The sequence below is a fragment of the Danio rerio genome, chromosome 11 (genome assembly GCF_052040795.2).
Source record: "Danio rerio strain M-AB ecotype USA chromosome 11, GRCz13ab, whole genome shotgun sequence".
Classification (NCBI taxonomy): domain Eukaryota; kingdom Metazoa; phylum Chordata; class Actinopteri; order Cypriniformes; family Danionidae; genus Danio; species Danio rerio.
In genome coordinates, this window is record NC_141031.1 from 26,064,950 (window position 1) to 26,080,000 (window position 15,051).

Sequence of the window (15,051 nt, forward strand, 5' to 3'; positions counted from 1 at the left end):
GGTCGCCACTGTCCACTTCTGATTGATGGATTGACGAAAATATAGGCTAATACTTCCAGGTGTAAACAGAGCCTACGATTCAATGGAAATGCTTCTACAGAACCAAATCCAAAATAAGGAAATGGGTGTAGTATGTTTCTGGGAAAACACCTTAAGCACAAGATCTCGGTGTAAGGTCGCATACCAAACATATTACATGTATTGTACTCTAAATGATGGTACAGTGGATGTGTCAGACGCAATATGAACGGTCTGGCATTTCAGGAACTGCATGGAGAAGTGCACCTCTAGACTGCATTTCTAAAAATGTTTTGCATTCAGCATGGTTGCACATTGCACACTGATGATTTTTTTCTTGGCTACTTTCCCATTAAGAATGGGTAGAAATCTCTATCTCATTTGCTATATGGAAGAAGTATATGCCCTGAATATAACATTGCTCAAAAAGTAGCCCCATGTATCATAAGCATAATTCAAGCCTGCAACTCAAGGTTTTGTAGAGAACTTCCAAAATTAAGTACAAGCTTGTTGATTTTAAGATGTCTACATAAGGTTTCCTACAGCTGTTTCCTGCAGGTTCCACAATAGAAAAGCATGTTTTTGGCTGGCTAATCCATCTAGTGTCAGTGTTGGCTTTACCGTTCGGGCGAGCTCCATGTTGACAGAACTCCTTTTGGTGAGAATGAGGCGAATGTCCCAGTCGAACTTCAGACACTGCTGGATGTACTCAAAGCTCGCCAGAGTCTGAGTACTTCACAGAAAAGACTTATATTACACGTTATATATTTATAACACACATACACACAGTGAGACACACACTGAGACACACACTGAGACACACACTGAGACACACACTGAGACACACACTGAGACACACACTGAGACACACACTGAGACACACACTGAGACACACACTGACACACACACTGAGACACACAACTTTTCATAGCTTTGGCTAATTTACCCCATAAACAATAAAGGTGCTGTATGTAAGATTTTGACTTTTCTAAAGCATAAAAATACCATAATATGTTTGCAGACTTTTAAAGAAACAAGCCAAGTGAACATACTTGTATCTGAAAAACAATTCTGAAGTCAGGTATTCTGCTTTGAAAATGTGTTTTCCGTGCCGGAACGCTGTGTTTGTTTTGGTCATTTTAACCTGCACAACGCCAGTTTGATTAATTATATTGGTGGAAAACTTCATATTTCATTATTCGGTCATTCAGAAAGGCTCTAAAAGCATGTGCTCGTGACCGAAATGCGACATTAGTTGAGCAGGTTACATTGTAACCACTTTACCTAACAACACGCTTCGTGATGAGATATGCAGCGATAAGCAATCTGATTGTTTGTATCAGACAGAACACGACAGAAATTTAAATACAGCCATTCAGAAGCACAGAATATGCACTCACAAAATTGTAAGGTTTATGATCTAATTAATTTATATTAAACCTCATTAACATTATTAAAAGTAAATACTGAATCATTCATATTCTAAAGTTCAGTTTTAAATGGTTTATTTTATTTTCAAGATCTGAAACTCCCTGCTGCTGCTTTCAGTATGTGGCAATAAATGTCATATAAAATGGCATTCAAACTCATTGTTAGCATTTAACACTGAATAAAGCACACAAGGTTTACTTGAGGTGATCATTGTCATAATTTTCTGTTGTTCACCTGTGAGAAATAGAAGCCGTTGCTAATATATCAATTCAGGATGTCGGTTAGTACAAAAACTCCTTTTGATATGGAAAATATTCCTTCTATTACGTGTCGTTGCTTTTATTTAGAACACAGTCTGAACCACTCGCTCCTGTCCTCAATTTGACAACCTGCGCTTGCGTTTGTTTTGATCCAGGAGTGCAATACCAAGTTCAACCACTGGGTTTCAAAGTTGCATACTGCACCTTTCAATTCATTAAAACTAATTGATCATGTTAAAAAAAATCTAATTCTATGTTGTTGTTTTAAAGTTCAAGAAAAACACACTACATTTCCACATATCAAACAGCACAACTGTTTTTAAAATTCATAAAAATAAGACATTTTATCAGCGCTCCAAATGCATTAGTTTGGTTAATGCTTTTAGCTATGACGAGTTCCACAAATGAGGAACACTGTGGAGCAGTTTATTATATCAAATGATTTCTATTTTTGATCAAAAGAAAAAAAAAGTACTTTTTATGTAAATGAAAATCCTACCAACCCAAGACTTCAGAACTGCAGCTTGTGTGTATTTAAAGAACCAAACATGAAATTAAAAACGTTCAACATTACATTGTTTTTTAAACTGTAAAGCTTTTTAGAATCTGGCTGTCCATTTATAAAACAATAGCATTTTGGTAGCCTGAAAGTAAAAACAATGGAGTGAACAGGCCAGAAAATAACAACAACCGACACTGTTACAGCTGCACAAAAACTGAAAATACTGCGCTAAAGCATGTTTCCGCTGCACCGTTGGCATTGTGGCTTATTGTTTCATCGTCTCAGCACCCAAAAAGCCCCTCAACGACTAAAGCTCATTGTTGTTTTGAAACTGATGCTTATATATCTACTTTAAAAGTCATACACACAACATCCCTTCTTTTCACAGCCCTGCACAAGCATACAGTTATCAGGAAAAGACACACTTCCTATCACACAGCTGCACACACAGCAAAAACCACCAACACACACTTTAACAGAATCACACCTGCGGTTTTTGACTCACAGAGATAAAAAAAGTCTTAGCTGTGTCTGTTTTGCCCTTTTAGAGAAATAAAATAACAGAATGTATTGTCAAAAATGTCAAGTGGCCTTTAAAAATGAAAAACAGGAAGAGCACACGTATGAGTGGTCTTGCACGTTTAAGTTGGTCTTGCTACGGTGGTCTTGCCATGGGAAAACCCAATGTGGTTAAAACAGTCCACAGACATTAGCACAGCTTGTTTATGTGTGACCACAATTGAAGGGCCACAGTTATATGACGAGGAGACCACAAACCGCAGATCTCCAGTTCAGCCAGTTTCTTTGGAAACACCCCACTTCAGCACACAACTCAAATGGACATGTGCTTGAACACGAAATCGGGTATGCTGTTGGGTAGGAACTTTTTTTTTTTTTTTTAGCTTTTCAGTAGGTCGCCAGTTTTTGGTCATAAGGCATTATGGGCAAAATCTGACAGCCTGTGTGACTGAATCCCCTTGCAAACATCCAAAAAATTTCTACAACTGTTGTCAACAGTGAGTATTTACAAGCAGAGGCCTGGATTATGAACGACAGCCAAACAAGATGATCAGGCTAATCATTTTTCTACAAGAAGACTGAAAGCGAAAGTACATTAAGCCTTTAAAAAGCTTGGAGTGAGTACAAGTTTCATAGCAAGCTTCATCTTAAGATTGCTAATTGCCCTTTTTATGCAAGGTCAAGACTAAATTATGTAACTTCTAAAGCAAACTACCCTCACAGAAATACCACAGAAGTATCACGTGCAACTTTATTTTTTAAATTTTAATTGCAAACACATGGTTTTGGAATTATTTTGTGGAAGAAATAGAATGTTTAAAAACAAAATCAAGCCTGACATTAATGTGACTTCCCTTCTTTAAGTAATATTATTTATTTCTATACCTTTTTCTCTTTATTTATTTATTGAAATCTTTTTTTTCCTCTAGTCAGTGCACTTGGATGGTACCTCTTACCAGCTTATTGCATATAAACATTGGATATGTTTTTTCCAGGCAAGCATTTTTGTTTTTAAAAGATGTCTAACAGATGTCTAAACATAATCATCTTGGCTAAAATAAGGGCTAAATTTAGGCTGTCAGTGAAAATCTAACAGACGTCTAATAGGCCAAAACTAGACTAGTCATTGAATGAACAGAAATGAATGACTACACATATAACGTCTGAGCAGCATCCACTAGTGTGGGTATCTTCAGGCCAGCGGGGGGTTGGGGGACAATTTAAAAGCACTTCTCAGTCTACTTGCACCCAAGAAATGGAGGGAAAAACTAGTGGAAATTTAGCAGGAGCACCTGTGTCTGTTTGAAGTGTCATCTGAGCAATACCACAACCAGGTCAAAAAGGAATAAAGTTGAAGAGAAATTGCTAACTCCCCTCAAAACCCAGGTGAGCAAAATAAGTTCATTTTCTACCCGACTAAAGGCTTCTTTCTCATTATGTAGTTAATAACAAAAGATATACTACGTGAACTCTCATTGTTTCTATGTCACTTCTCGCTTGTTTGGTTGTGAGTGATGTAGTTTTCAGACCGAGACAAAGTTGTCGGCAATTCTTCCTACTGCAAAGTCATGCAGTATGACACCCCCCGTCACTGATCTATCCTAAAGCGTAAATAAAGCAGCGACGAAAGGCAACCCCAGATAGCCATGCAGTGTGAAAACACCTGTGACACGACTACTTTGAAAATCGTGCAGTCTTAACTCGGCATTAAATGTCTATTAGATTTTCAGTAACAGCCCATGTTTAGCCTTGTTTTAGCCAAGCAGACTACATTTAGATGTCTATTAGACATCTATTAAACACAAAGTTGTTTGCTGGGTTACTGTATTTGGTTTGTGTGTCAATTGTTTTGTTATTGTAGTTCTATTTTGTATATTAAAACCAATAAACTAATAATAATAATAATAATAATAATAAAATAATAAAGTCTCCTGTTGTTCAAACGTTCCAAAATCAAGTTTTAGATGTTCCTCATGCGATTTTTTATTATTAAATAAGCACACCTTGCCTAAAAGTTATTCTCCAAAACATTGGTTTGATAAAGTCTTTTATTTGTAAGCGAGTATGAAATTATATATTACCTTATCTGTATTTGACTATTATATATTACTAAATATAATAGTCATATGACTATTATATAAGAGAAGTTGTGGTTGTGGTTGTTCTGCAAGACTATAAACATTTCATGCATCAGTTTGTCAAGTCACTGTTGATTTGATGTTCTTACTTTTTAAGGAACTCTGCCTGGCTGCAGATTTTGAGCAGATAATCGTCCACGTCAATCATATCCAGGTCATCGTGAGCATAGCAGAGGGTCTGATAGATCAGCAGGTCGATTGTTGAGGATCCTGAGGGATGAAGAGAACAATATTGATATTACTTGCATGAGAAGTAATCATTTTCCAACAGGGGTTGACGAGTAACTACATTTATCAGTTATGCAGTGTCACTATTCCAATGACCCACAACATTTCTGTTAAATAGGACATTATAAAACAACAGACTTCTATTTTTATTGTGACATTTACAAGTGAATTGAGGCAACAACACACTTTTCTAAAGGCCCTGACACAGCAGACCATGGAATCAGTCAGCTCATATTTCAGTTGAATATTATCAGTAGTTTCTTTTTTTTTTTTAACAATTCTGTTGCCACTATCCACCCACAGCCAACTTTGATTGGCTGTTCAGTGACAAGTTGAGTGAACGAGTGTGCTTAAATTTAAATGCAAGAGTGACAAAAGTGAACAACAAATTCAAGATGACTACACATTGCAATGCGTGCAGTCTGCTATTAAGTAAATGATAAACATTCAGAAAGTGCTGATTTGTGTATTGTTTGAATAATTAAATACTAACTGATACAGTCTCTCCCACACACATATCATACCTGCTAGTTGGCTGTGAATTGTAGTCTTTGAAATGTGTTGAAGTGCAAAATTTTAGCCCAGATGCATGTGACAAGGTGACAACCCAGTCGACTTAGATCCACACTAGTTTTTTGATGCTGGTTTGGTGTATAATCAGAACCGTAAAATGCCTCTGTTCTTAAATACGCTATTGTTTAAAGTTTTGGGTTGGTAAGAACACTTAAAAAAATGTACAATTAAAACTACAGGAAAGATAGATACGCAGTGTTATAAAATATTTTTACAATTTAAAATTAGCCAAACATTTGAACGCCGGTGCAAGCAAAAAGGAAGGTCTAAAAGTAAGCAGTGTCTCAAATCAAAAACAAATATTTAATAAGTTTAAGAGTAAACAAGCAAGCAAACAAACAAAGGGGAAAGAACAACTACAAACAAGAATTGACCACACGGAAAAGAATGAATCAAACAGGTGGAACAGATTCTTAAGGTGATGAAAGGTAAAACAAGGCACAGGTGAGACAAATCAATCAACTAATTAAAAACCATGACAACTAATACAAGCAGAAGCAAAACAAGGGAAAACAGAAACAGCAGAACAGAAAAACAAGTGAAATTTGTCCATGAAACTTTTAAAGTTTTAAAGTTCAAACTCAGCAATTTATTTGAACAGCTCAGACTGTGCATATAAGAGATAAATATTTTGACCTACCACTACCGATCACCTCTATATTTTATTTTATATTAAAAATAAGCAATATTTATTTACAATATCCCTTTAACTGCCTGCTTCACCAAATGGTGGACCACATTTGACTGCTCTAAATAATGACTGTTAAAGTCATTTTAAAAATAACTTTAAAATAATGTTTTAAATAATGGTTTACACACACAGCAGTGTTGGTTTACAAAAAAAAAAAAAAAAACAAGCATAAACGTGCTGCACTATTACACTTGGTTTTGGTTTTATTGTAAAATTTTTTTTTTAAATAAATAAAAATAAACAAACAAACAAGAAAGCATGTTAAACGTGAATCTGACATTTTTTGGCATACTTCAAAACATTTAAGGAATAAAAATATATAAACACTGTCTGTTCTATTTTCTCGTTTCTATTGATTAATAAGGTTCAGTAGAGTACACAATTATTTCAGTTTCCACTGTCAGAAGGTGTGAATGGCACCAAAATAGCAAACTGTACCACTTTCTTATAATCCTTTTGTAAGGGTACCTAGCACAATAGTATGGTACCTAAAGGGTGAAGCTCTGCAGAAAACTGTCACTTAATGTAGTACAAAGAGTTAATGATTGGAAGTTTGGTTTTTTTGTGAAAACCAGATCCTTTGGACCGTTCATTTGAAAAAACTGGTTTAAAAAAAGAATCATGGATTCTTTTATGCTACAACGTAAAGATTTCATCCGCAACAACAATCCTCCCAAGCTAGAAAACACCAATACATAGTCAGCAATCATAATTTTAGTCAGTTAAAACATCACCATTATCTAAAAGGTTCTTACAATTAGGTTTTGCTACCCAAATAAAGCATAATTCAATTGCCATTTAAATTTTATTACGACATCAAATCAGCCTGTCAATCTGTGTTCGGTTCACCACTGTCTAATAAAGCACAGTATAATCAGTTCACCGGTCCTCAAATGTGATCTCAATGTACTGCTTTAGTAACTTGGCTGTTAGGAAACTAACTTCCCATATCCACTGTAAAACAACAAAAGACACTGGTTTAATTCTTTGCCAACAAAAGGCACACTAAGAAACAGAGTAGCTGCCCCGTGTGTCTTAAAGGTATTGGTTTATCCAGAGCTAGATCAATAAGAGGTCATCAATTAGTGACGTGTCAGCACAGCCATTCCTGAAAATGGACACACTGCCAGATGCTCTCGATACAGTAAATTAGCAAACTACTGATCTGAATACCCTCTGTGGTCAGCAGACAAATGAAAACAAAGGAGTTGGGAATTTTCCCCTGATTCACAGCAATGTTCGTCACTTCACTGCGAGGATGTGAAATAAATGAGCGGAGGTAGGGATGAGCCAGAAAAAGGTTAATCCACCCTTCCCCCCATGCCACAAATTACACTCTAACTGGGCAGATGCACTGCACTGCGGTCACCGTGGGAGCACATTTAGGAGAAAACACCCCTGGTCTCTCTCTCTCTTTTTCTCTGGGCTTCTCCAAACTTTCTCAATAATGAATTGGATAGCTCTCTCTTGGAACATTAGTCTTGAGGGTGGGCTTTTTTTTCCCCTGAATGGACTCAGATAAACTCATGCCAATGTGAGACAGCAGAAAGGGGAGAAACTAGTGTAGATGGAAAGAGAGAAACAAGGCATTTGTAACCCAAATGAGTTCTGCAAGGCATCATTTCCACTGACAAAATGAGAGATTTCTTACTGGTAGTTATAAAAAAGCATTGTAAGTTACTAGTTTTCCACATAACGTGTAAACATTGCAGTTTGGTTTGACATTTTAACTGACCTTTTTTTACTTTTGATAGAAAGACTGGGGTTGTAAAGACTGCCTTCTTACGGAGAGTGGGAAAGGAGCTACAGCTCATTTGCATTTAAAGTAGGGCTGCACGATATTGGAAAAAAACTGACATTACAATATTTTCTTTTTCTGCGATTTATATTGCAATATGAATATAATTTCACAAGATAACTTTAGTAACTATTTGTAAAGACTTCATCATTTTCTTTTGATTGGGATTTTGTAGACGAGTTCAGATTTTTTGGGAGAAAATTACCCAAAATGAATGAAATTGATGATGGATAAAAACAATAGCACAATGATAGAAATTAAATAAACAGCACTTTATGGGTTTTGGTGGTGTATTGAGGTACAGAAATTCAATAATCAAATCGTCACCTTGGAATTAAAAGGTTCTATCCGCATTCTGAATGATTTTGAGATATTGAGCTTCAAAGTTTTTGCATTCCATACAAAACAAAATTTTTTTTTTTTAAATAAAAAGTCTAAAATTGTAAACACCTTCTAGAAAAACATCCCATAATGTAAATAAGTTGTCATTTAATAAGAATATGTCAATAACTCCATGACAAAAATGTCAGATAGTATTTTATAATTCTAAGGTGACAAAATGTAAAATAACTTTGCATGGAGTTTTCATTGTATAAATAAACACATTCATTCTTTGTTTAAGTGGCAGACTGTATTATTTCTTATGCCCAAATAGTTCAAGTTCACTTAAAATCTTAGTCACAGGCCTTAAAACCGCATCAAAAATCTATTACACCATTATATAAGGTTTAAATTTTTCAATCACATCATGTGCTCTGAAATGTTACCTGGTTAATTATCATCAAAATGAAACTTGACATTGTAGATCCTGCAATGGGTCTATTGTTGTATTGTTGTGTATTGTTGTATCAATGCTGAAATTATATATTGTGCAGTCCTAATTTGAAGATAAAAATGTTTCCTTCTAAATGGGCATGTGCATCATAGCATAATACATAATCTGTAAGGTACTTTGAGCTGAGGAGACAACTGGGACTTATACATCTTGTAAAAAAAAAAAGAAACAAGGTGTTGGGAAATTAATTATTAGAACACTATTTTTCAATGTTTAACTATTGTTTTTGATTAGGGCTACAAGATACTGGAAAAATATGCGACTTGCAATATTGTTAAAAAGTATTGCAATAATAACGTTTCTTAAGATATACAGTTTCCTTAGAAAAATGCTATTTACAAGCTGTTTTTTAATTAATTTATATATTTAATATTTTAAAATAAACAGATAAAGTATGTTTTTTCAGATCTAATTCAGACAAAAAAAACTGTCATGGTGTAAACATTGAATCTTTAAAACACTATGAATGAGTGAAAACCTCATCAGATATTCTGACTCTGATTGGCTGCAGTCATTTTTCTTTCTTCTAATGACTTCCGCCATAAGTATTTACTTTCATCTCTGGGTTTGCCTTTGGGCCACTTTAGTCTATAGCAGAACAGCAAATAATGGGAAGTTGGGGATAAAGATAGTGAGGCAGCTAAGGCTCTATCTGATTGGTCAAATATAGATAAACAACTAATTCATAAATTCCCAGAGATCGGTTGCGGCTGGAAGGGCATTCGCTGCGTAAAAACTTGCTGGATAAGTTGGCGGTTCATTCCGCAGTGGCGACCCCAGATTAATAAAGGGACTAATCCGACAAGAAAATGAATAAATGAATGAATGAACTAATACATAAATGGTAATTTACCTCTCAAATGCAAGAAATATATTGCATACTATTATCACTATAATAATCATTTTGCAGCCCTATTTTTAACTCCTTATTTAAGTAAATTGTAAAACAAACAAGCTAAATCAGTAAATTACATTATTACAATGCACACTATTATAGATGCATATTTTACATGACACTATGTAAATATGCCTAAATAACCAGACTACTCAACTTTCACAAGCTATGCTTTAAAGGCCTAAGAAAACATTTCCAGGCCCTGTAGACTATTTTAAGATGACCTGCATCAATTTCACTAACATTTAGCAGAACTCACAGCTGCTTATGACACAAATGGGAACCCACGTTAGAATGGCACCACAGTCCACATTCATCGTACACTGGCAGGCTGCCATGATAAAGGGCATCTGTCAGGCAAATCATGCCAGAGCAGGAAAAACAAAAAACCTGAGTGTAGTGAATAAATGAGAGTGAAAGCATGTTCATGTCATATTTCTCAGCCCCTCTCTAATAACTCCACATGAGACCAAATCTGTTGGTGTCTTCGCGAGTGTGCGTGTATGAGGGGGCTTGTGAGTGTTCCTTCAAGGCGAGTAAATGAAAAGCTGCCTCTTTTAATTGAGTACACAAAACAGATGGCTGGCAGAATGCCCATTCAGTGTAATGCTATTAAGAGAATTCAGGGTCTAGAGCCTCTTCAGTCTTTCCAATGAGATCCTGTGGCCCAATTCAAACTTTAAGGATGTAGGACAGAAAATACAGCTCCACAATTGTAACCAAGTAAAAACAACTCCACAATTATAATAAAGTAAGAACTGAAATAGCACAGTTTATAAAATCTGCATTGTTAGATTCGAAATGATTGAATGCTTACCGTCGCACGAAAAGGTGAGTGGTTCTCTGAAGTGGTCACTGTAAACGGTGACCTTTATGCTGACACCCAGGCCCTGCTGCAGTTCATCTTGCGCCACACAAGGGCTCCAAACAAAGCCTGAATTTTTAGAGTAGTCGTTGCAAGGGTAAGCCGAACGCAGCCTGATAAAACAGTGAAGGTTATGAATAAATGAGTGAATGAACATTAATAATTAGTAACTTCATTATTACATTAAAACTGCATTATTACATTCTAGCATTTTTAAAAGTGAATACTATAGACACTAGGGGTGCAACAGTTCAATCTACTGAAGGTTCAGTATGCATGCCGGTTTTAGGGTGACTGTTTGTGTATGGTACGGTATGTGCTATAATTTATACTTAGAAAAAAAATGCCTACAGAACAATTCAAAGAACAATAAACATATTTATTGGGTAACAAACACCTGACAATCCAAAAGATTTACACAAATGACTGTAGATTTGCATGTTCTTGCAATAATTAAATTAAAATAGGGCATTTTGAAAATTGTGCAAATAAATAGCTTAAGAAAATAAAGAGAAAAAGCTTAAATTTCCCCTCTTTCAATATAACATCCTGACTCAACATCTTAACTAATTAAGCAGATAATAATCATAAACACAATTAGAGTATTGATTACTTTTGTTTGCATTATGCTTGCATTACCAAGGCAACAACGCATTTTTACTTATGATTTCATTATGATTCCATAAAGCTCCGTTTCACTTAAAAGCACAATAGTAGTGAATGAAACTTAAGCAAAGAGAGAGTGTTCAGCTCTTCACTCTTAATTCAGCAGGAACAGTCAGTCGAGAAGAAAACTGTTCTTAGCAGACAGCGGGTAAACAGAGTGTATAGCAGGAGTGATCGGGTGTGGAAGAACACAGAGCAGTTGTGGGACTGAAGTAACAGACCTGCTGTATGTCGGTGTCTGTATACTTCTGGGTCTAAACACGGACCTCGATCCACCTATTAGTGACCACTGATCTAGGTAGGCAGAACTGTTTGATTTCAGTTGTTTTTATTAATAAACCAATATTAATAATGCATTCTGAACCGCGGATCACAGGGCGCACTGAACCGTGGGAGGACAACGAGACAATTTGGTTTTTACAGAGAATCATTGCATCCCTAATAGACACTGTGAAGGAAAATCAAAACAAAGCAACTCACAAATCAAGTACATGACAGAAGGCCGCAACTTCTTCATCTCTTTCTTCAGAAACCTGAAAGAGCTCATAACCAAAGCCATTTGGCCTGGACCCCAGAGACACCTATGAGGATTTACATATATATAAAATTAATAAATAAACACACTCATGATGACTTTGAATAAAACAAAACAGCTTAAAACGAACTGAGAGTACTAATAAAATGATATAGTTAAGTATTCATACAAGCATTGATATAACTGAGATGATTTACCAGTGAGTTTAACAGAATTGAGGTACAGAAATTGAAATATCAAACATAATGTGATAACAATGCATAATATATGACGCATGTGATCTCTAATATTCCCTTTCATTGGTAGATTGACATAAATAACATAACAGGTAAGGTTGCTGTCTCTTTAAGACCGAATACATAGATCCCATATAATGTCACTACAGACATTGTGACTGTTTATGATGCTAGCTAACATAAAAAGTTTGAAGATCTTTGAATCCGTGTCCATTCAAGCATAAAAAGACAAGAAATAGATGCTTGAATATGCACATGGGCATACAACAGTGCATGAATTTCAACATTTGTCTTAACCCTTAAATGTCAAGTTAAATTTGGTTTAGTATTTTGTTTCAACTAATTTAAAGCCTGTTGTCAATGATATTGGGCTCTTGTCATTCAGTGAAATGGCAGTAAAGCTCTGTTTGTTGTAATGGTTGTATATGCTACGTTAAAGGGGAAATGAAGTACTTAGTCAAGTTCACCTTATTTTGTACATTGGATTCCACTTTTATGAAAATATATTAAACAAACTCGACTAATGTAAGCATTCAGCAGAAAACGACATGTTTTACTATAGATTTTAGACCTAGGGCGCAGCCATCTTGGAATGTCGCTGTGTCTGACGTCACGGTGTTGGTTGAGTTCCCTGCGCTGAACAGAAACAATGTAAGTAAAGGTGACCGTGAAGCCCACTTTAACCCAATGTGTGAAGTTGTGGACGTGGAGCTGCTGCAAATACAAGCATGAGATGTGTGTCTAATATAAAAAAGTATAGTTATTTATTCTATTTCCCCCCCCCCCCCTTTTAATTATTGATCATTTGATGCGCTTTGATTCACTCTCTGTATTACACTGCCGGACTGGTTTTAACGGACTGAACACAGAGACTGGACAGCCTAATTTAACCCAATGCATTGGGTTAATAGTTGTTATGGACGAGCATCACAGAGCTGCTGCAAATAAAAGCCTTTAAGTGTCTTCAGTTGTGTATTTTTCTTTTGTAAATACTGTTCGTTTGATGCACTGTGGTCCACTCTCTCCCGCTGCTCCAGCACTGCCTGACGAGGGCATTTACATTCAGACTAATACAACGATTAAAATCATACATGACTACACGCTTCACTAAGTCACTTCTGTGTGGGTTATGTCAAGGAATATTCCCTTATCAAGTCGATCAAGTAGATCTCTCAACATGTATGAAGGATAAAAACCTGCCATGAGAAACACTGCGCAGATCTGATCTTAGTTTAAAAATGGTTTAAACATAACCAGAGGTGAGGGGCTGTAGCAGTGAAAAGTGAAAGTACTCACCCCCATTACGTCAGTAATGATTCACTCTCTGTATTATGCTGCTTGACTGCCTGTGGTTTCAACTAGGTCCGTTGCTGAAGTAATGGGGGTGAATACTTTCACTTTTCACTGCTACAGCCCCTCACCTCTGCTCATGTTCAAGCCAAACTAAGATGTTTCTCATGGCAGGTTTTTGTTATAACATAACATAACATAATAGGGATGCACAATATATCGGCGGCCATATCGTTATCGGCCGATAAATGCTATTTTTAAGATTATCGTTATCGATCGGATGTCTAAATTTGGCCGATATCTTTAAGCCGATAAATTACGTAATTGTACAGACCTGCGTGCCGTGCACGCGTGGGTGGAACTTGTTCAGACTTGCCCAGTGCACTATAATGGATCTCTCCCACATTGTTTATTCCTTGAAAGTCTGTCATTTCTTCATGTGGTATTGCTGTGCGTTAATAAGTCAGTAAGTAACCATGTTCCTTATCATTGTAGATGTGTTTGATTGAGTGTCATTGTGCATTTTGCTTTAAATCGCCTCAGGAAAAATATTACATGTGTAAACTTTTCCTGCTCTGTCTCTTTGTTGTGTAGAGATAGCAGGGGATCTTAACTTATTACTCCAGGGCCGAATAATGTTAGTTTCGTGGTGAATTGCCTTTTCTTTTAGTTGCAGCCAGTGAATGAACGAGGATACATGTAACTTGGTCCAAAATATTTATTACTTTCCGTGTGGTACAACAAATCAGTCTCCTAGTCTCATTGCCCAAAAACCGCTCCTCCTTTCTCTCTCTATCCCTCTTCGCTTCACACACACACCCTAAACTGCAGCTGGACCCGCACATTTTACAACATGTGTAAACATAACGGTTGTTTGTAATCTGACTATTTGTTATTATCAACGCGTTGCTGGTCATGTGTTGTTGTTGATGTAAGATGTTTTCAGTTTGATCGGAATATTCATATTGATTTTATCGAGCGCGCGATCGGTCACCGCGTGCACACACACACACTGTACACACACACACACACACACACACACACACACACTGTAGCACGGGGAGAGGTGAGAGGTGAATCCAGTCATAGAGGCTCTGGACCAGCCGCTCATTCTGTCTTTATATTCAGCTCTGTGTTTGCCATTAAGTCTTCTCAATGCAGGTTTTGTATGAAAATCTGACTCTGATGGCAACTCTGCCTCTACAGTTGAGTAAAACTCTCAGCTGTTTATCATAAACTTTTCATCGATCATTTTCCCCGCAATTGACAACAAGAACGAGCGCAGAAGCGTCTGATTGACAAGCAGCTCCTACATGACATGTCAAAACGCCAAATAGGATGAATCTGTGCCGCATTTTCTAAACGTACTATATATATTTAGCTGTTCGCTTGTACGGTGGCTCTGAACTGTCAAAACACCTCCAAAAAAGGCTTTTTAGGACATGACATATTTGTACATGTGTACATCACTGTAACATGTTTTATTCATGACCATTTGAGCTGGTTTTAGTCCTTAGCCCTTTCATATTCATCTTATTTAAATATTTTTAACTTGCTTGTTAATTAAATAC

The 15,051-nt window shown here is 36.3% G+C and overlaps 1 protein-coding gene across 3 annotated transcripts in view; it reads right to left on the reverse strand.

Moving 5' to 3' along the window:
- pik3c2b (phosphatidylinositol-4-phosphate 3-kinase, catalytic subunit type 2 beta) overlaps positions 1–15,051 on the reverse strand; it is an 80,417-nt gene that overhangs the window by 53,319 nt on the left and 12,047 nt on the right. For all 3 annotated transcript variants that reach the window (XM_087273522.1, XM_087273523.1, XM_087273524.1), the window contains exons 3-6: positions 11,900–12,000; positions 10,706–10,866; positions 4,958–5,078; positions 640–751 (exon numbers count right to left, since the gene is read on the reverse strand). In XM_087273522.1, the coding sequence (XP_087129648.1) occupies positions 640–751; positions 4,958–5,078; positions 10,706–10,866; positions 11,900–12,000 (495 nt within the window). The remainder of the gene's footprint in view (positions 1–639; positions 752–4,957; positions 5,079–10,705; positions 10,867–11,899; positions 12,001–15,051) is intronic.